At 33.5% G+C, this 21,750-nt stretch overlaps 1 protein-coding gene across 1 annotated transcript; it reads left to right on the forward strand.

The window, feature by feature from the left end:
• Positions 1 to 930: 930 nt before the first annotated feature.
• Positions 931 to 17,384, forward strand: LOC122045553 (protein phosphatase 1 regulatory subunit 7-like). The gene is made up of 10 exons (XM_042605819.1): positions 931 to 1,100; positions 1,179 to 1,250; positions 1,355 to 1,447; positions 11,830 to 11,911; positions 12,041 to 12,097; positions 12,713 to 12,777; positions 12,872 to 12,967; positions 16,129 to 16,215; positions 16,303 to 16,383; positions 16,482 to 17,384. Exons 1-10 carry the CDS (start codon positions 1,005 to 1,007, stop codon positions 17,112 to 17,114), a joined length of 1,362 nt encoding a protein of 453 aa, XP_042461753.1. The 5' UTR covers positions 931 to 1,004; the 3' UTR covers positions 17,115 to 17,384.
• The last annotated feature ends 4,366 nt before the right edge of the window (positions 17,385 to 21,750 follow it).

Consider the following 21,750-nt stretch of genomic DNA (forward strand, 5'->3'; position numbering starts at 1 on the left):
AGAATACAAAGAGAAAATAGTCGAGAATATGTGAGGAGAGAGAATGAGGAGATAGAGTGTGATGGAAGAGAATAAAGAGAGAGAAAGTGTGATGAGAAGAAATATGGAGAGAGAGTATGGTAAAAGAGATTGAGGAGAGAGAAATATGATGAGAAAGAAAGTATGATGAAAAAATGAGGAGAGAATGAAGAGAGAGAAAATAATGAGAGAGTGTGTGTGATGAGAGAGAAAATGAGAGAGAATGTGTGATGAGAGAGAATGACGAGAGAGAAAATATGTTGAGAGAGAAAATATGATGATAGAATGAGGAAAGAAAAGTATGATAAAAGAGAACAAGGAGAGAGAGTGAAATGAAAGAAAAATTGAACAAATATACTAAGTATATTTTCGTCAAAACTTTTCCTTCATTCTCAAACCTCTAAACCAAACACCACCTTAAACGTTGTTACGAATTTTATATAAAAAATTCAAAAAATAATCAAATAATAAATTTTAGATATAAAAATAAGGATAAATAAATAGACAATGAAATCCACACATAATTAATATTAACATTAAAATGAATATAAATAAATATTAAAAAAATAAGATGTTAATATATTAAATATGCTATTTAAAAAGGTAACATATATTAATGTTCAGACTAATACGAATGCGTATAAGGTATATTAATGTTGAACAAAAGTAACATAGTCCACGATCAAAATAAAAACCAGTAACATAATTCATGAGCATAAAAAACAATAACATAATTAATGAACATAAAAAACAATAATTTAGATCATGGAACGTGAATTTAGTCCGTTCTAATTAATTTTTAGATTTTTAATTTCGTATTCACAAGGCACGAGTGGTCGGCCCAGGTCGGCCCAAAGCATGGCCCGTCTCCATGTGAGGAAGCACCACGCGTCGTCGGGTTTATTTCCGAGCTTGAATTCTAGGGTTTCGATAAATAGGCGCTACAATTTTAAAATAGCTGGATCTTAGTTCTCCGACCGACGGCCATGGTGTACCTCACTCTGGAGCAAGCGTGCCGAGAGACAAAGAATGATGCCGCCGCTACCACCATCCTCAAACTCTCTTACCGAGTTCTTACTGATGTGAGCTGATTCGCCTTTCCTACCAACCACTCGCTCAAGAAAGCTTTTTATCAACATATCGTGACTTGTGCCTCACAGGTATCTTGTTTGAGCAAATTCCGGAACTTGGAGAAACTTGATCTGAGTGGCAACTGCCTCTCGTCTCTCAAGGTGGGTTTTTATTTTTTGGTCCAGACAAGTTTGTGGTTTACCGCAAACGTTTATAGTTCAAAAGTTGTCTTTTCTGTTTTTTTTTTTCATGTTGGTAACCACAGGATCTTTCATCTTGCGTCAACTTGAAATGGCTGTCTGTGGTAGAAAATAAGCTCGAAACCTTGGAAGGAGTTGAAGGTCTCTCTAAGCTAACGGTGAGTAGTATAGTTCAGTGTGCTGTCATGAGATAGGACCAATTAAGTACCATTCATGTTTTTTTTTTCTATTTAAGCAGCAGTGTCGTTTATTTTGCTTCAATCAGACTGATGTTATAAGTAATCTTGTAGCTATTTCTTGGTTTGTAGTATTTTAAGTGGCTAAGAGTGCTGGGGGTACGTGTATTCTAATGTATTGTCCAAAAAAAAATGTTGTATCCAAATGGATCCTCAATACTCCTTGACCATTTCTATCTTTTTTTGATATAATTAATGTGGAGCTAATACTAACATAAATTGGATAAAGTAATGAAGTGAAAAAACTACCACTATAATTCAACAACAATCAAATCTTATCCCACTATGTGAGGTCAACTATATGAATTCTTATACGTCATTGGACTATATCTTTTACTATATCATCATTTATATGTAAATAAATTTTATCTTGTTTTATTGTTGCTAATCAAGTTTTTTTTGACCTACCTTTTCCTTATTTAATGTACATATTTGTCATAATTTCATATTACTTAACTGGAGCATTTATTGATTATCTAAGTATATGTCCTATCATCTTAAACGTGTTTTCCGGAGTTTTACCTCAATAGGTGTAATTTCGACTTTCTCTCTAATATTTTCATTTCTTATTTTGTTCTTCTTTCTATATCCGGACATCCATCTTAACATTTTCATTTCTGCAACTTTCATTTTTTATTCATGTGCTCGAGTCATAGTCCAACATTCAGCACCATGTGACATAGTAGTTCTAATCGTTGTTTTATAAAAATTTTCTTTAAGTGTTAGATGTTCTTTATAATCATAAAAAACACTTAACACTCTTCATTTCAAGCACCCCACTTGCATTGTATGTAAGATATTTCTTTAAATCTCTCCATTCTTTTGCAAAAATGATTCTAAATACTTAAAATTTTTAGTTACAGACTACTAGCCATCTCCTATCTTAATAAGTCTTATTACGTCTAATATTCTTAAACTTAAATTTTATATATTATCGTGACTTTACTAAGCCTAAAACCTTTAACTTATAGCATTTCTCACCAAGATTCGAGTTTAACATTTACTCCTTTAATATCATTTGCAAACAACATGCATCATGATATCATATCTTGAATGTGTCCAGAGAGTTCTCCCTAATTAGCGTAAAAAAAAATGGATTTAAAGTGATCCTCTATGTAACCTTATCCTTATGAAAAAAGGCTTCAATTAATCCACCCGAGTTTTCATTTTTCAATATACATTATGTTAACACTTCTCTTTTCTAGAATTAAATCTCTATATAATTTCCCGTTATAAGCTTTTTTCAATGAATACTATAGGTAAATTTTGTTTATGTTCCTGATATTTTTTAATTAGTTGTCTAGAAGATGTATAACTTCTATTATCGACTTTCCAACATAAATCCAAAATGATTTTTGATCATCGTGGTCTCCTTAGTCTTTTATTTATTATTCTTTTCCAAAGTTCATAGTACGATCTGTTAATTTAATACCCTTATAGTTTGTAAATTTTATACTTCTCTTTTATTTTTATATAAGGGAACAACTACTTACCCTCCATCAAGCATTTTTTTTGTTTTAATATACATTTGAATGACTTTATAAGTCGTTCAATACCTTATTTCCCTAGTACTTCCATACCTTTCGCCGGTCCAACTACTTTTTCATTGTATATTCCATTTAAAGCTTATTCTACATATGAAGTTTGAGTTATACGATAATAATTTAAATTTCTATACACATTTGACCTATTTAAATTACTAAGTTGATTACCTAAACCTCATTAAAAAATTGATAAAAATATCTCTTTCATCATTTTTTATTTCCTCATTATTTAATAATACTTTATTGCATTTATCTTTAATACATCTTATTTGGAAAAATCTTTTGTGTTCCTCTGTCTTGTTTTTGCTATTTTGTAAACTATCTCTTTCTTCTTTTATTGTATCTAATTTTTGATATAAGCATTTAAAAGGTTTATTTTTGGCTTCATTCATTCGGCTATTTTTGTGCTATTATATACTTTTCAAAGTTCTTATTCTTATAAGGGTATAATATCTTATAAGCATTGTTCGTTTTTCTTTCACTTTCTCCTATATTTTCTTATTTCACCACCAAGATTCTTTATTTGGTAGTGCACGCCCCTTTGATTCACTGAGTATACTCTTCACTCCTATTTTCAACTTTAATATCATCTTTTTCCATGCCGTATTCGAATCTAGTTATATCCTCTCTTTAAATATGTGTTGCTTCCCATCCTTTAACTTTCATTACTTAATTTTAGAAGCTGTGCATATTTTCTTTCTATAGATACTATACTTGAGGCGTTATCCAACACTTACGATTTATTATTCCTACTTTTGAACATGATCAAGTATTCTTCTCTTTTCCCAATTCTAGGAGTTCTATATATTTTTCTTATAACCTATGTTGGGCAGTTAAGTTTTCTCTAGGATGACATTGTAATCTTTACAAATATTTCTATCATTTTTCTAAATCATAAGAAAGTCAATTTGTGAATTATCATTCCCACTTTTAATTATGATCAAGTGTTCTTCTCTTTTCTTAAACAACGTATTAGCTATTATAAGGTTATATGCTATCGCAAAATTCAATATAATTTTTTCTTTTTTTACTTGATTTCTTGTTTCAAACCCATAACTCCATGCATCCTATCAAATTCCTTATTTTTCACTACTACATACTCATTTAGATCTCCTATTAAAATCATTTCGATTGACGGAATATTTTATAATACCTCTTCTAGGTCGCCCCAAAATTTATGTGTTCATTTAATCCTAGGTGTATATATATTATAATCCTATTTGCCTTTCTAACTATTCAAAGACTTCATTCTTTAGTGAATTATGACAACAATATCTATTCTATTTATTGTTTTACTCTTTTCTGTACCATAACTTAAAATCCAAAATTTCTCTTATCTAATTCTCTCTTATCTTTGCCTTTTCTTTTATCCATTTTATCTCTTGTACATAAAATATGAATTCTTTTAATTATTGTACCTACTACCTCCTTTGTTTTATCTATGAACGTTCCTAGATTCCATGTTCCAAATCTTAGATGGCTAATTTTCCTCTAATATTTATTTTCCCCCAACCTATAATGTGAGAATTCTTGCATATTTAATACTATACCCAAGTTCTCATGGAGATATAGCTATCTTTTCTTAAATATTACGGTTGGATGGTGTAACGTGTTCCTTCCGAGGAATATCCTAACATTAGTACGATAGATTGATGGACTCATTCATTGAATATTTGTCTGCAAGTCTACGCTAGCGGACAATCTAATGTGCAATCCTTGCCCATTTTAATCTAGGCTTAGGACCGACATTGACAGGTTTTACCACTATAATAATCTTAATAAATTAGTTTTCTCTAGTGAATCAATTCAAGAATTGTTGAGGGTTGAGAACTAATCCACCCCCCGGGCTAAACTAGCTCACCACCTAGCTGGGTTGAACTGATGCAACCTAGTATTATAATAAATCAGAATTGTTTTTAGATCACATAATTGGATTTTTTGTTTTGGAGTTGTAGGGAGTGAGGTTCAGTTTGAGGAAATTTTTAGTTGAATTAAGGTTAAAACACTGTGATTGAAGCTTGATTCAATTTGGTCCATTCTATCATTCTACACAAGCCTATAAGTACATTGTATTCAAAGCAAAATCTTCCTTCTTGGTGTGAGACTATTCATGATGACTCTTTGGTGACTTGAGGTTGCTATGAGGTCAATATGTATCACCGCACCTCAATTTATTTCCTATTTTTCCATTGCATGCCATTTACTTCTCTTTATAATTGTCCTCTCTAACTTTCTTGCTAAGTAGTCCCAAGCGTAGCAAAACTTTCTTTATAAAAAATCATATTTAGGTGGCTACTTCAATCTTCATCGACACTCAGGTCTCACATTCTTTGCCGCTTCTTTGTCATTCTTTGCCGCTTCTTTGTCAATACTGTTAGAGCAAAAACACTAGGTAAATGCTGGTTGGGGGGAGTAAAATATTTGTTCTCTTGTTATATTCAGAAGGTCACAAACATAAATTAATAGTTGAATGAAAATAAAAGTTGACAAATATACCACAACCACTGACATAGTTGTTTAACATGTTTTGATAGCCCCAAGCTTCAAGTCCACGATCCATGATTTGTTTGGTGGATTGCCTTTAGAAGCCTCTGTTCTTTCTCCTCCTTTGTGAATTGTTGGAGGTAGAGAAACCTCTTACAAGATTATCATAGTACGGATAGGAGGCTCACAATCACAACATTAGCTCATAGTTTTTGACAATGAGGTTCGATAAAAATAACAATAAGATGATGTCTTTTATCAATTTGTTGCTGTCTTGTTCATAGATCTTCAAACCCGTTTTAAAGCCTCTTCTTGCAATGAAATCTTGACACTATCTTGCTGATATATTGGTTCTTCAGACTGATTCAAGTGGATCACAACCATTTTCTTTGTTTCCCTTGATGACTGCTTCATCTAAGGTTCTATGCTTGATTGGCTGGTCGACTAGCCATGATCGAATATAATGATTGCAATTTTTTCTCCATTTCCTTTGATTTTCGAATCACCACGATCATTTTCTTAGTTTCCTTTAATTTCTTTGATGGTTGTTTCATCTAATCATAGGCAATTAGTGGATGAGTCAACAAATACAATATTCTGATAGTGAGTTAACAATCCGTTGATTGGTCAACATTTCCAGTCAACTAACATATTTATTAAGACCCATAGAATAATCTAGTCCACTTGGATTGAAAGCTAGCATCGCTTGAGTACAATTTGCTTTTAACTCTCAACTTACCACTAGTTGTCTTCCGCCATAGAATCTTCTGTTAAACTTCTCACCCATCCTTTTTGTTCGCTTATGTTGTGCCCCGCCATCCATCTCACTTCCAGCTTTTCATCTCTCAAATGCATCAAATGTTTCCCTATGACATTCTTTTTTCGCTCAACTTACGTAGTTCGCTTCACATTTGCCTCCAATTTTCCTCGTCCTACTTTCCCTCATGTGTCTCATATCATTCTTATTCAAACTTCATGGGCCTTGAGCCACCTTGGCCACACCAACTCTTAAGTCATTTCCCTGTGTGTATATCTAAGTCTTTGACACTCAGACATGTATTAAACACAAATATGAGGCTAATTTGAACCCTATGCTCAAACATCAAAACCCATGATTATGCCAACTACTTAGGCGACATATGTTCCAAATTATCTCTTTTTTTTTATAATTGACAATTTGTTTAAGTTAGGAAAAACAAAAAAAAAATAAAAATATATATATATATATATATATATATATATATATATATATATATATAAAATATTGATACGTTGTATTCGAGGGTGCATGCCCAAGAGAGCACGACCCACATGGACACTTTGTGGGGCCCACATCACGTGGGCTGTGCCCTCTCAAGTGCATCTCGGGTATGCACCCTAGGGGTGCAACGTATTTTATATATATAATGTAAAATTGAAATCTAATTATAGGCTTCCTCTTCAAATAAGCTCCTCTCTCCTTAATCCAAAAATGACCTTTAACCTTACATCCATCTCCCCTCGGAAATTAGATCTCCTAACTTAACCTACACCTATGTTCCTCTTTGATAAAATTAAAACGAGTGTTCCAAAATAAACTAGGATTCAAAGTGTAAGTTAGATGCTTCTTTTTATTAGTTGACTTAAATTTGAAACAATCCACTATTTCTAAGAATTCATGCCAATGTTTAAAATTCTACCATAAATTCTAAAAATTTAGAAAAATATGAAATTTTGTAAACACATTTGTTACATAGTAGGAAGAGGAGCCTTGGCGCAACGGTAAAGTTGTTGCCATGTGATCAAAAGGTCACGGGTTCGAATCCTGGAAACAGCCTCTTGCAAAAAGCAGGGTAAGGCTGCGTACAATGGATCCTTCCTTGGGACCCCGCATGGCGGGAGCTTTGTGCACCGGGCTGCCTTTTTTTTTATTTGTTACATAGTAGATTAACTCAGAAAATTATTTTCTTGAAAAACATATTAATTTTCAAAATTTGATCTAGTTTTTGTAAAATTTCATGAATAAATCTATCATTACTATAGTCCTGATATCTCACTTTGTTTCTAGGTTCTTCAACAGAAAAATTTAGTTTTTCTGTTGTTTTTATGAGATAGAAAAGTATTCGTACATGTCTATGATCATACAATAGAAACCTAAATCTAAAATGTCAGGTCAACCATATAATAATTTTGGTACCCTAAACCTTCCTTATTACAACTTGCATTTTGACTATCTATTATGGTGTTTAGGTTGTTTGTGCCACTGAAAATCTTTTTAGAGTAACCTTAAGGGTTTTTACCTGTCCCCTTAGTGGTAAGTTTTCAGCCTCTAAAGTTTTACAACTTTAGGATATGAATTTTCTAATCTAGCCTCTAATGAGCCTACTAATTTTCAAATCAAAATATTTACTTCTAACTTTATACAATGATCTAGACTGCCAAGTAATGAAATCATGTAACCTTTTTGAAGGTAGCTTTATTACCTCACTTACCATGCGTTATTTAACTCATTTGGTATAGCTCCCCCTTTACTAGGGCTCCCATGGCTTTTATCTTTGGATGAGGTTGTGAACTTTGTTAGTTACTCCATCATTTCTGGGTAAGCTATGATGCATCTCCATCTGATGCTTCTGATCTGTGCATTCTGTGCCATAGGCTATTGCTTAACGTTAACCTTTTCTTTTCCTTTTTCTTTCTTCAATTTAGGGCATTGGCTCTTCATGTGATCTTTACTATTAAAACCAGTGTATGAAATGCCGTTCCGTGCCGCCCCGCACGGGCGGTTTTTACCGTTCCGTCGGGTGGCCGAAATCGGCACGGGAGGCGTCCCAGTCTCGGCAGCGCCGGAGGAGACGCGGGACGCCTCCGGTGGCGTCCCGCGACGCCTTCGGCACCAAAGGCGTCGCCAAAAGCTTCCGGCGACCCTGCCGGCGTCGTCGGACTCTTCCGGAGGAGTCCGACGACGCTTCTGGCGCCGCCGAGACACCGCTCGCAGGATCGCCCAAGATGATCGCGGGCGATCTCGCGTACGCGTAATTTTTTTTTTTTAATATTTATTTATTTAATTTAATTAATTAAATTAAACAATTCCTAAGGAGGACGTGGGTTATTTCCAAGAGGCTTTTATAAACCTTAATTAAATTATCCTAATAAAATATATAAAAAATATGTTTAAAATTAAAATAAATTTAATAAATTTTATTAATTAATATTCTGAAAAAATTAATATTGTAAATTTAATTTAATTTTTTTTTAAAAAATAATAATTCTTATTTATATTCTAATATCTTCTTTATTATTTTAAATTTCATTTAAATTTTAAATTTTTTTTAAAAAAATTCTAAAAAAAAATTAAAAATTCTAATTTTTTAAAAAGAATTCTAATAAATTATATTTGTATTCTGATATTTTTTTTAAAATTTTTTTACTTGATATTTTTTTGCTATTTAAAATATATATTATTTAATTAATAATTAATTAAATGAATAAATAATTAATTTATATAATTATTATTAATATAAAGTAATATCTTGTATTAATTTATATACTTATTATTATTATTATTATAGATACTTCCATTTTAATTTAAATTATTGATATATCAATTCTATTTAAATAAAACTATTTTTAATTATTTTTTCTAACAATATTAAATTATTCAATAATTGAGAACTTATAATAAATCAATATACAATTTATTTTTATATACACCATAAACATATTTATTTTATAATTACTATAGATAAATAAAAAAATACCGAAACTGTATCGGCACGGTACGATACGATACTGAAACCGTATCGTTCCGGTCTGAGACCGAAACCTCGGCACGGGTCGAAATTTTAAACCTTGATTAAAACATCTTACCTTTTTAGCTTTCTCTGTCTCTTTTCCTTTCTTAGCAACTTCTTTGCTTTTTGTATGTCAAGGTTAGAATTTTTGAAAAGCTTTCTCATCTTATCGGAAACACTAGTTCGTTATTGTTCATCGAGGAAGATTTTGGTGAGGACTTTAGATTCTGTTTCTTTTGTGCTTGGCTAAGGCTAAGTTGCCTCCTGTAATTCAATTCCTATCCATCAAGCTAGACTCGTGTAATTCCATAGTCGAAAAGAAGTAATCAAGACTACTTATCTCGAAATCTTTTTGACATATAATAAGAATCTACCATTGATACCCATTGTGGTAGCACTCAGCAACATATCCATGTCACACATTGTTTCACCAATACTTACTTGTCCTTTTATCAGTTCTTTTAACTTGCTATAGAGTTTTGCCACTAACTCTCTTTTTTCTAATTTCAAATTGTTGATATGACTCCTCAAAAGATCTCTATTTACTAGCTTTGACTCCCAGGTGCCTTTATATAGTTCCAACTTGTCCCATAAATCTTTGGCGGAATAGTAGGTTCTAATTCGATTAATCTCATTTGTGGGTTGGACTCTCAAGATATAGTATTTGATTTTATTGTTTAGGTGTGTACCGTACCTGATATTTTTTAGTACACGAGTGATCTTTCAGAACATCTCCGTCTACGTCCTTGGAATACTATCTGTGAGTTCTCACCTCCTTATTCTTATTACTTATTTCCTATCATATATATCACCTTCGCCTCCGCCCCTCCCCCACTTGGTATTAGAGCCAGTTTTGTGAGAATCTTTATATAATTATTCCTAACACTTTGAGATCATTGGTATTATGCAACTTGATTTTGCAAAAGAACATATCCTAACTTGGCAGAAGGCAAGGAGGTCGCTGTAAGTCCAAGGGCACATCTGTGTGAGCATCATCAGGAAGAAATTGCCCGATTCAAGAAGTTTATGAGTAATTATATAATTACTAGAAACACTGCCTCTTACTGAGACGCAATATCCGCAACTGACCAGTTAGAAACTCCACCTATTGGGTTTGCAAAACCGAGCGACTATCAAGGATATTCTAGTATCTCTGTCATTATAAAGCAAAACAATACACAAATCCATCTTCTAGTGCAGATATCAGAATCCTTAAGAGAAATACAAACCGACTTGAAGGCTGCAGGCAAAAGGGACGCTGTTACCTCACTTCCAGAGGACCTAATAGAAAAATTGAAGAATCTATCTCTCGGACCTTCAAAAATTTGTGAGAAACAAGGAAAGCTTCGAGTGTTTAAAGATCCCTACAAAATCTTAAAGGAGGAGCAAGAGAAGCTAAAGAAATGATAACAACAAGATCCAATATAGACCAACATCAGGTATCCTCTACTCCCCTCTTTGAAGACCAAATAAGAGAATATCGACGAAACTAGAGAAGATTACATAACACTAAGCAAGCCGCAAAAAGGATAAGCAGACGCCTTACTGGAAGGACAACCCCTAGTCATACCCTAGAACAACAAATTGACCCACAGGCTCAACTTCAACTATCTATGCAAGAAAGGACATCTCTTGTACCAGCTGAAGTATTATACCATTCTCGGAGAGATGACGCCAACCATCGTGTATACGCCCACCGATCAAAAGAAGCTGTACTTGTAGCAGACAGTAATCAAGTAGATAGGAGCTTTATTCAAGAAGAAAGCTTCAACCAACTTCAAAGAAGCAATATGCAAAGCTGCTGCCGTACTACTACAGAGGTTCAAAGCTGACGTATATATTGCAATAGCTGACGTATATGAGGGTCAAAGCTTAACTCCAACAGACCGAGGGACTAAAGGTCTAAATCTAGAAAATGTTTCATCATTCTTCTCCAATGATGAAAACTCAACTTTGACTAGTTGAATGATTTCAACGTCTTCATTCTACTATTGTTCCTTCAGGAGTTTTGAACAAATGAAGTATTCAACGAAAGGGGCATAGGATTGTGTGAAGGGTGGAACAGTGACAATGAAGATGCAGATGTGGTATGATAGATATGACGGAAACATAAATGGAGCTCTACCAATCTTTCATGATTTTTTTAAAGAAGATTTCTTTGATGTTTTTACTAAGCAACTCAGTAAGACTTGATTCATGTACAGTGACAAGCTAAATATATTTCTGCAGATATACGGGGTGCTAGAAATAATTGGTTGGTCTCACATCACTAATTACTAAATGTACTATTAACACTTTTGTGTTATATATAGAGGTTTGTAATCTCTTGTTTGATTGATGAAATGCGACTCTAATTATAACTACCTCTATAACATACTTTTGTATTATGTTAGGCATCAGTTATATCAGTGCATTTGATGCTAATAAGTGCCTTTTTTTTTTATGGATATTAAGTAATTCCTGTAAATTTCATTGAGGTTTTACTTGTGTTCTCCTTATGGCTTAGGTGCTGAATGCTGGCAAGAATATGCTACAGAGCATGGGTGGGATTGAATCTATAACTAGTCTTCATGCTCTAATCCTGAATGGTACCTATCTCATATTTACTAAAATCAAACTTTAGCATCGTAGCTGTGTCTGTTGGCAGCAATCATGTAGAACTGAATCTTCTAGCTTTATCTTTATATGGATTCTTTATGGCACAACATTTTATACAGATAACAAGATATCCTCGATTTGCAAGCTTGATCAACTGAGCTTTTTAAATACGCTTGGTATGTTTTCACCCAATTTCTACAGTTCCTGTACACATTCATTCATGATGAGACTTGCCTGCTTCATTCAGTAAATTATTGATACTCCCTTTGAAAAGTTCAGTCAATATATTCCTTGTCTGTATATGAAGTTGTTAAGCCCTCTTATAAATATGTTAATGACTTTCTTACTGTCGCATTTTTATTTTTTTTATTTTTTTTGCATTTGTATTCTGTTTACCATTGCATGTATTATTTAAGAATTTCATTTTGTTCCTGTAAAACTTTATAATCTTATCAGTGATACCTCAATTCTGGAATGCAGACATTGTATTGTTTCCTTTAAAAAAATGGAGCTATAATATTGCATAGCCATTTGATAATAGATTTAAATACATAAAGAATGAATAAAGGGAGAAATTGGAATGAATATCTGTAGAATGTCATGAAAAACTTGTGCACATATTGCAATGTTGAACATCACTAATATGTTTATAGTTATCCTTTGAATATCCTTTCACACTAGTCCCTCTGCTGCGTGTTATTAAGTTTCTTTAGTAGAAAAATGCACAAATGTGGAGATGGTGTTTCAGAGACTATGGAAATTTATATAACTTTATGTTATCTCATTATCAGTTCTTTCTCGGAACCCAATTCACGATATTGGTCACTCTTTGATGAAGGCGATATCTATCACAAAAGTATGATGTTTTTGCATGAACTGATTACAGTGTTGATGTTTAACAGATACACAACCAAATGATTTAACTAGAGTTATCTTGTAATTTATTCCAGCTCTCTTTTTCTCACTGCCAAATTGAGAACATTGGATCTTCCCTTGCCTCGTGTGTAGACCTGAAGGAAGCTAGATTTTCTCATAACATGATAATGGTATGTTTTTTTCTCACTTATATTATTATTGTTCAAATTTATTATATCTTGCATTTAATTGTGTAAAATTCGTAGATGTCAACTATCTTTCTTTTGCTTTTATAATATATATGCTGCTCTCATATTACTCACAAAGATTCAAGTGCAGGGTTTATGGTCTGTAGATAAAATGAATGTGTCAAATGTTATGTAGTAGTTACAACCTATCTCAGAAACTTGGGTAGTTGGTCAAGGTCTTCTTTATAATCTTAACATTTCCCAAACATATCGGTGGGCAACTAGATTGACTAGACCGAAGGTCGACACATTGACTAAGGCTTAATTATTATTTTAAAACTATTGTTAATAGAAATATTTGAACAAAAGGTCTCTTGTTTTGCCATTGTGTTAACTTTGGCTAGACAAATACTTATTCTGAAAGCTATTAGGAAAGAGGATAAAATTGAATTCATCATGAAGTTTGTTGATGAAATCAAGCGGCAGTCAGTTTGGCCATTTTGCTTTATTTTGGAGTGGACAACAAGACAGTGATACCATATTTAGTAGAAGAAAGAAAACAAAAGACAGCTCGGTGCATGAAACTCGAAGCTCTTGCTAATGTAGGTTCCGATGAAGTGTCAGACCACATTGGATGCATTGCACACATTCTTACCCACATTGCATGAGTCTGATTTTGCTACTTGAACCCGTGACCACAAGGGGATAAGTAGATCGAGAGACTAGAGAGGGAACATCTCAGCGCTTTCAGTACATTGTCAATATTGGGAATGTTAAATATGCGATTGTAAATTTTATATCTAGATATATATAAGATGAACTAGGACATTGAAATTCTAACTTATTTCATAGTCACGAGTTGATCCTAAGTTTCTTTTTCCCCTTCTATGTTCTTGTCATGGTTCCTACTACAAAGACTAGCAAAGGCACTATGGCAGACAGCAGCACTACCAATTACTAAATTCTTGAGTGGCTGTATTAATGTAACAGAATGTAGATGACAAAAGTAGCATATTAACTGATTATGCAGAAACATGGTGTGCACATGTAGTAGTTGATGAGTTTTAACTGTAGCTGTGATGCTAATTGTTGTAAAACTACTGCTAGTTGTAGCAACTAGCAAGTGCACATCATGACTTTCATCCAGTTCCATCTTCAACCACAGAATTCTCTTACATAGTTTATCATTGTATAATGTTGCTCAGCATCTATGTCTTAGTGTGAAATGATATATCTGTGATGTTTGTGTGGAGGATGCTAAGTGAGTGCACATCACATAAGGCATTTGATACTTTGTTGTTGAAGTGATGGTTGTCTCCCCAGACTATAGATTTATAGGTTTACAATGGTAATTCTACAGTTTACCTTCAGTCGTCTACATTATGTTTTCTCTTGTCCTTGAATTCTTTAAGTGCAATTTATACAAGTGTCATTAGAATTCTGATCAGGTGTGCCTTTTAACCAAAGTTGTTGCAAGAATGCGGTGGTAGTTGAACCAAGCTGGTCATAGGGGTAAACTTATTAATGTAGGTAAAAGAGTTGAAACTTTGTGTGGCTTCTTATTTGTTGAAAAATGGTTATTAATTCAGAAGTATCTGGATATGTTGAGAACTGGATTAATCTTTAAGTCAGATGATTGATGAAATTTATGTGCATTGGATCTGAGATAATGAGAAAATAACCAATGTTCAAATATGAAGTCTCTCCATCATGTTCTTTAGGAAACTCTTAGTCGAACCAAGGCATCTTCATCCATTGGCGTCTTATATGCCTTCAATATATAAGAGACAGGGAAGGCATACAAGGTTGAGGATTTGAGGAGTCATACATCGGGAGAGCTAGAAATGGAACTGTTTCAGTGAATTTGTTACCTTAATTATTTTAGGCAAACTTGCTTGTGATAAAGCGAAAACTAGTCTCTTTGTTTTTCCTGTCTCCTGTCACTTCTGTGGAGGAACAGCAGTTGCTGTACCTGCTGCAGCTGCTCATCTTCTTCTCTGTTGATCTTATTCTATTATGTTTCTTGGTTGATCAAGGCAATAGTTGTGTAATCTTGTAACCTTCTTCTCCATCTCATGTCACTTTAATAGTGTAATGTCTTATCTCTCTACATTTCTTTTCTATTTTTTCTCATTTCCATCTGATCTCACGGTAATAGTCTTGTCTCTCTACACTTCTTTTCTGTTTTTTATCTTTTCCTTCTTTCATTTCAGAAGCTTGGTAGAAGTTAGCCTGCAGGTAATAAGAATGTTGTTATACTTTGTGGAGAAATTTAATCTGTGGAAATTTCTTTTCTCCTGTTATTGCTTTGAAACCAGTAACAATGATTTGAACTGCCACTTTTTGCTTCTCTTCCTCTGTGTTCTCCTCTTCGAATTGGAACATCTTTTCTTCTTTTCCAGTAATCATATGCGATTATCTCTCTCTCTTTCTCTCTCTAAATTGTCTTGTATTATCTTCCTCTTTTCCAGTAACATCTTTTCTTCTGCAGTAGGACAGTCCATTTTTTTACATCTCCAGGCAAGGATGTATCATTTGTATATTGTTTTCCCCTCCCGATTGCTTCTGTTATGCAGGACCACTTCATAATCACTGGAATTTCTTCCCTTGCACATCATCTCTTCTTGCCTTTCTTCATTACTATGAGGAAACAAAATGTGGATTCCAATTGTTTCTTCTTGCTGATCTTTTCCACCCGGCTAATTCAGATTCAATCCAGCTGATCTTGATCTGGATGCCAGCTTGGCAAGAGTGTAGTCAATACTGACTAGTAAGTGATGACTTCATAGTATAAAATAACACAGATTGGTTATACAAAAGTTGGATATTTTTGATTCATTTGTGAATTATGTAGCACCATGAACGTGCAGTTTTATGTGAACATTGTCATTAAGTTGAGAGCATAATTAAGTTATTTAAATTAAAGATGCACAATGTTTGCATTGAATAAGTTGAGAGCATAATCAAGTTATTTAAATTAAAGATGCACAATGTTTGCAATGAAAAAGCTGCACCCAGTCAATGGCTGGCATGTGTTAGGTTTAAAATGGAATTGAATCTTGGCACAATTGTCTGTCTTGGTTACTAATACAAGTGATTCTGTAACTGTGCTATCTATTCAGTCAACTAGAATTTCCATGATAATTGCTTCGACAATTTTACAGACTCTTCCTGGTGAGTTGGCTAGGAACTCGAGTCTCCGAAATTTGGATGTAGGAAATAATTTAATCGAGAATTGGTCAGACATAAAGGTCAGGAAGTAATCAAGCTGATCTGTTATTCTTTGTTTGCCTTATGCACTCCATTACTATCCTACGTTAACTATTTTTATTTGATAGGTCCTTTCTGCATTGCACAACTTAAAGAACCTCAATCTGCAAGGAAATCCTATTGCCGAGAAAGAAAAATTAACCAAGAAGGTGAAATATCCTCTGCCGTAGTAAATTTTTTTTATTGATCCAAACTTTTTAATCCAGTAAACAAGTTTGTATCTCGTGTTTTTTTAATGCCATATCAGCTCAAAGAATTGGCACCGAACTTGAAGATATTTAATGCTAAACCATTAGAAAGGATTGATAAAAGCAAAACTGCAGCTCGAACAGAAAGACCAAATCCCAGCAAGGATGATCTTCCATCTCATGCAAGTGACCATGCAGCAGCCAAAGTCACCAAGAAAAAGATGAAACCAGATAACACCTCTATCAACACCAACAACTCTGGTAAAGGTGATGCTGCAGTTCGGACTTCAAAGGATGTTGAAGTAGAAAAGGTTATTGAGTTGAAAAAATTGAGATTGAAGCCGAAAATCAAAACTCAAGTAGTGATGGACAATGACCCCATGAAGGATTCTTCCAAGATACTCCAACTCCAAGGGAAAAAACTGAAAGGAGATGAGCATTTGAACAAAGAGCAAAAGGACCCTGAGGGTGCTGATGGTGCAGAAGCACGATTTGTCGACCTTGCAGCTCGACATTCTGAAGGAAACAAGAAAGTGAGAGAAATGGAAGCGGATGGAGAAGTGGTAGCATTGATTCTGGATCATGCTAAAAGACGGAAAAGGTCAAGAGGCACATCAGGTGCTTTAGCATTACAGCTCTTGTCCTCCCCTTCAGAGGTGGGAATGGGAGGGCCATCAGCATGGGATGATTAGTTAATCTTACAATGGAACTCATCCAATTTTGGGTTTTGTGCCAGAAGGTTGTGAATTATCAAACTCAAGACATTTGGTTCGATTTATTCTGGGTATAATTCTATAACCATGAATAATGATTCCTTACTGTTATTGGGATCCTTAGCCATTTGAGTTTGGAGAAAAAATTCACTACCGACGAGGGAGTGGAAAACTTGGATGGATGCTCATCATATATGGGATTATGGTTGACAATTAATATGAATACTTTGGTATGCCTTTTATTATCAAGATGTGTTGTGTTTTTTTTTGTCCTTATTGCTATTTGACATTGTTCACGTGATCTTTGAAGTTTTCTCTGAGATTTTTCTTTTTACTATAATATGCTTTTTCGTCTTTGTTCATCTTTCCCAAGGTTCTATTCTCACAGGTTAGCAATTTTAGCCTCTCTCATAGGCTTGCTTCAAATATTTTTTTTAATGCAGGTAAGTGAATCAAATACCATGACCGAGATTAGCTTGCTCATGAGTAGCTCTATCATTTTTGGGCGATTTTCCAAACTGAGTACTTGGTTTTGCATATTATCTAAAACACGTATCCATTTTTGGATAGGTGTCTCTTCCCATTCCCTTTTTTATAATCTTCTTCGTTTTTTGTTTTTTTATTCATTCGAAATTTTTTTTTGAACCATTTTATTTTTCCTCCTAAAAAAAAAGCTAACATCCTATTTCGTCTCCATTGAAGGGTTTTCAGGGTAGGACAATGGCTTACCTTCCACGTGTTGAGCTTCGTCTTTGAGTTTGAAATTGTCGTGCAAGGTAGGGCAGTTACTGTCAAGGTTGCCACTGTGATCAAGAAGCTCCTTTGTAGCATTGGAAAGACTGCGTGGATAACTAGTATTATTTTTCTCATCCTCATAGTTCTCTTTATCATTGAAATGAATCATAAACAGTACCAAAATAAGTTGGAGATGCAGTAGTCAGCCTTCCTTGACGCCCCAACGCCCCTTTATACCATCGCCACACTATTCAAGTGAGAAAATGAATGAGATGATTATAATCTAATCCAATACTTTGATAGATGGTAGTAGTAATTTCATAAGGATTGTGGAGGATTATCCTATTTTAGTTATTTTTCGGTCATTCCTTTTAATGATGGGTAGAAAAAGTGTTCAAGAATTAAGACAAATGGACTTCTATAAATAATCGACCATGATTGTTGTTCTCTTAACAATTTTCAGTATTGTTATGCATCCTGTATTAAAAACAGATACTACTTAGTAGTTAGATATGTATTGTGCTTCTTTTTCATTTTACATCTTTTGGTGATGAAAGATAGATGCTTAAATTTTCACATATATAGTATACATAATCAAGTCATCATGCCCTTTGAGACGTTCCTAGTTTTTTTTATAAACATATATGGCTGCGGATATCACTTGCACATACTTCCCAAAATGAACTCTTAATTCAACTACGATATATAGATAGCTCTTTAAACATAAATTACTAGCAACATGCAGTTCAAAATTTATTCTTCAAAGAAAGACACCTAACTAATGCGGAAACTACACTGAAAGATCTTCAGGTTGTACTGTCATTGTCCTGAACTAGTCCACTAGTCAACCACGTAAAATTTTAGTGAGCTCCCAAGCTAAGGACACCGGTCACACTTAACCACATAATTACATAAATATGGACATAAGCATAATCATGCACCTAACATAAACTTGATCACTACTTAAACATGAGCATAAACATAAATCTTAGCATAGCATGCAAATTCGTAACCTAAGCTTAAACCTAGACTTGTACATCAACCTAGCATGCAGGTTCATAAAGTAAGCTTAAATATAAACTTGTGCACCAACATGAACATGAGCATGCATAACAACTTCTACATGGCATAATCGTAAACCTAAATGTAAGCATGTAAATTCATATCATAAGTTAAGCCTAAACTTATACATCAAGAATTGGCTACTTCTACCTAGCAACAAGTGTGGTAGCATTAACTCCTGCATGAAATCTCCTAAGAACCAAGGGGATTCATTTATAAGCTAATTCTACCAAACTATATTCTGATTTTTAATTCCGTTGGTTAAATTAAGAGGAACGGTTTGCCATTTCATCCAAATTATCCATAAATCATCTTGGTCCCATTATAAAATAAAGAAATGAATTGGTAGGATCATATGTAATCTAGCCATAAAAATTCATTTATATCACAAGACAGAAAAGGACGTGTAGATAAGTTTCCACCATTATATATGCAAGTGTCTCCTTAAGCGTGCAAAAATGTTACTTCATGGAAATCAAAAGTAACCTACTGCATGGCTCCATTGCATGAACATGAAAACAATTAATAGCAAATGTCATGACATCTCTTGTATAAATAACTTTCAACCAAATAAATTTCTCTTAACTTCGAAAGGGAGAAACACGTCCTTAACCCAAGAATCGAATATAGAGACATGATTAAAAACTAAGATGATTGCACTTATAGTTGTCGCTTGCAGGAATTAAAACCACCCAAACTAGACTCTATCAAATCTGAAATCCACATCAATACAATAATTTGGAGCACAATAAAAGAACCTAAACCATGGGATTATCTTCCTAAAATAGTAAAGATTATTAAAAGTCATAGGATCCGAATTCCACGAGTTATAGAAACTAATTAAAGCCTTAACAAGATAGAAAACATGCCTTTAATTTTCTTAGCTATCGACTCTCCTGTCTTTGTCTTCTCTTGGAGCTCTAGAATTGACGGAGAACAATGGGGAGGGTGGAGCTTCCTAAGGTCAGTCGATCCAAAAAAGAAGATGGTACTTTTGAAGGTAGGGATTTTATAGAGATGAAAGATTAGGACTTTGTCTATATTCTATCAATTAAGTTATATATTTTTTATTAGTAAATCTTTATAAAAAAACATATCCATATATACCATTTAAAATTCCTATATTATAATATTATAATTTCCTAATTATTATCTACAGGTAAAGCTACGTTGATCCTAGTTTTTTTCTTTATATTATGTATAATATATTATTTATATGGATCAAATTTTTATATATATACCCATATATATCCAGATATATATGTATATATGATTCATATATCAAAATATTATTACACAATTCTTAGATACATATTTTTTACTATATATTATATATTATATGTACACATTTCTTATATAATTTATATTACATATAAATGTTTGTAATCCATATATATATATATATATATATATATATTTCTATATTAATTAGATGAATAATTTATATAAAAATTTCATATATTTATGTCCTATTATTTTTTCTAATATAATTGATTAATCTAAATTCCCTAAGGCTAACTTAATTAATTAAATCTATTTACATTAATAATTTTTTAATCACATCAAATGAACCCCTTAATTAAACCATTGAGTTTTCGGATATTACATCCTTCTAATTATTATATATTGAAAAAAATACAAGGGTATTATCTAGTATCACAATTCTGATTACTAAAATTGATTGATGACTATTTTAGCTATTACAACTCACATCTTCAACTAGCTTGTTTTTCTCTTATTTTGTACCCTATTGCAGATGAAGTTATCTTGATTTGTAATATTTGCTTATTTGAACAAAGATCATGTACTATGATCAATATACCTCCTCCTTGTTGGCCCTGGGACGGGTTGGCGGGGGCGCTGGGGCGAGCGTATTCGCCTTTTGCCACCATGTACTATGATCAATAGCTTTAATAGAAACAATTTAGAATTTACAAAGATTTCTTAAGGGCAGATAACTTCCATTATTTATTTTATAATTCTCTTAATATTGACTGAAAATTATAGATGACCTCCTAACTGATTTGCTCCAAAAGTATAGTTTTAAGTTGATCTTATGTTTTTCATATAACGATTGGTTTGTTGGACTTTAAACTATCACTTAGATTATCTTTTTTGGTGCTAGAACTTTAGTTTTCTAACTAGTCACTGTTGGTCTCGGTGCGACCAGCAAGAGGAGAGAGGGGATGAATTGCCCTTAAATTATGAATATACCATTCTCATTTTTTCAACTTGAGTTAGAAAAACACTTAATAAATAAAAATAAAATATGGATAAATGAATACGAGACTACCAAGATTTACTTGGTTTCAACCGGGAAGACTGCTAATCCAAGGGAATGTGAACACTAGCAAAATCTCCTTCTTCGAGAAAAGTCGGAGGTGGAGAAGTCCCGTACAATGTTTAAAAGTACAACTGGTAAATACGAAAAATAAAATGAAATTAAAGTATAGAAAGTGTTGTATTCGAATAGGAGAACAAACTCTCCTTTTATAGCCTCTAGTCAGATTTGACCATTGGCTTACTTGGCGGATCCGAGCGCCCCCAGCGGTGCATCTATCTTCTACGCAACGACTCTTCAATGGCTTTAGGATAAAATTTTATCCTTGCCTGAACGCTTGGATCGGTCAGGGCACCTAGACTGATCCGGGCGCTTGGAGTGCTGTTTGTTGACAGTTCTAAGCATGAAAAACATTAAACATGAAAATTGTAAACACTTACAATGTTCTCCCGTAGATCCGCAATCGATGACAGAATATAATCTTCGGACTTGTTGTCGGAAGAGTGATCACGAACAAATTGAAAAGCTCTTCACGGT

This window comes from Zingiber officinale, chromosome 2B (assembly GCF_018446385.1).
Source record: "Zingiber officinale cultivar Zhangliang chromosome 2B, Zo_v1.1, whole genome shotgun sequence".
Lineage (NCBI taxonomy): Eukaryota > Viridiplantae > Streptophyta > Magnoliopsida > Zingiberales > Zingiberaceae > Zingiber > Zingiber officinale.